Source organism: Chlorella variabilis (assembly GCF_000147415.1).
Source record: "Chlorella variabilis unplaced genomic scaffold CHLNCscaffold_33, whole genome shotgun sequence".
NCBI lineage: Eukaryota > Viridiplantae > Chlorophyta > Trebouxiophyceae > Chlorellales > Chlorellaceae > Chlorella > Chlorella variabilis.
In genome coordinates this window covers 58396-59624 of record NW_005435055.1, presented here as the reverse complement: position 1 = coordinate 59624, position 1229 = coordinate 58396, and the positions used below count along the sequence as shown (strand labels likewise).

The 1229-nt window shown below is 64.3% G+C and overlaps 1 protein-coding gene across 1 annotated transcript in view; it reads left to right on the top strand.

Moving 5' to 3' along the window:
• The window catches only part of CHLNCDRAFT_55285 (hypothetical protein), a gene marked incomplete at both ends in the record, with an annotated part of 5689 nt that extends 4966 nt beyond the window's left edge, over positions 1–723 (top strand). The window contains one exon of the mRNA XM_005843209.1: positions 655–723. Coding sequence (XP_005843271.1) covers positions 655–723 — 69 coding nt within the window. The remainder of the gene's footprint in view (positions 1–654) is intronic.
• Between the last annotated feature and the right edge of the window lie 506 nt (positions 724–1229).

Sequence of the window (1229 nt, the reverse complement as noted above, 5' to 3'; positions counted from 1 at the left end):
GCCGCTGCCGCCGCCGCAGGGGTGCTGCCTGCGGCGGCGGCGGCAGCGCACGTGGCAACCCCCCGCGTTTCCTTGCCTCCCATCCACCGGACCCCGTCCTGCGCTTCACTTTGTTTAGGGAGGGGCTGCTCACTGCTCATTGCTCATTGCTCATCGCACACTGCTCAACGCTCATTGCCCTATATCCCACCCAGCCGCAGGACTCTACTGCCGCCCGCGCCCCGCCCCATCTGGCCGCTTGCGCACCCCATCCCCTCTCGATGGGGCCCGCCCACACCGGGGCCTCCCCCCTCCCGCCCACTGCTTTCTCAACGGCCCCGAGCCGGGGCTGCCCTCATTGCATACATAGTGCGCCTTTCCCTGCTTTTCTAGTGACCTAGCGTTCCGCACTGCCGTTTGGCCAGCCCATGCTCCCGTACCGTTGCGTTTCTCCCCAATGCGCCATGCCACTTTGCCAGTCATACACACGTTTCGATGCGTGCCCTGTCAGCTGCTTGCGTTGCATGTCGCCTTGCTTCACCCCTGTTTTATTGCTTTCTCTGCTTTCGCCCGGTTCCCGTCCCGTTTCGGCGGGGAGTCTATGTTGCAAGCTAGTTCTTGCTTTACCAGACTTTAAGCCCACACAAGCTGTTGGTTCTGAGCCTGGAGGCGCAGGTAAATGGCAAGCCATTGGTACTGAAGGCATCCATGCCACAAAGGCCACCAGCGCCTGTTAGAGTGTAAGAGATTTGAGAGTGCCACACATGTGGCTATCAAAGAATGGTGCCCTGCACGGGACTATGAGATGCAGGGGCGAGACAACAAAACTTCAAGTTCCGGGACGGCTGCGCGGCGCGGCGGCCACCGGTGCTGGCCGCCGCCACAGCCCATAGCTGTTTCCGTGCGCACGTGGGGCAGGGCCGCGCCCGGCATCCTAAAACTGGGACAGGAAGCGCCGGGCGTTCTCCAGCTCCCGAGCCTCCTGGGGTGGCAGCGCCGCCAGCAGCTGGCGCAGGCTGGCGCCAACCAGGGCCTGGCGCAGGGCATCCCGTGCCCGGGCGGCGCCGGCGGCATGCGTGTGTGCCGCCCACGGGCTCTGCTCAGTCAGCTGCCAGACAGGCGCCGGGGGAGGTGCGCCGCATGCCGCCGCTGGCAGCCCACCCTCGGCCAGCGCAGCCTTGAATGCGGCAGCAGAAGCGGCATTTGGGTGTGAGTGTGGGTGTGAGGAAGAAAGAAAGAAAGAAAGAAAG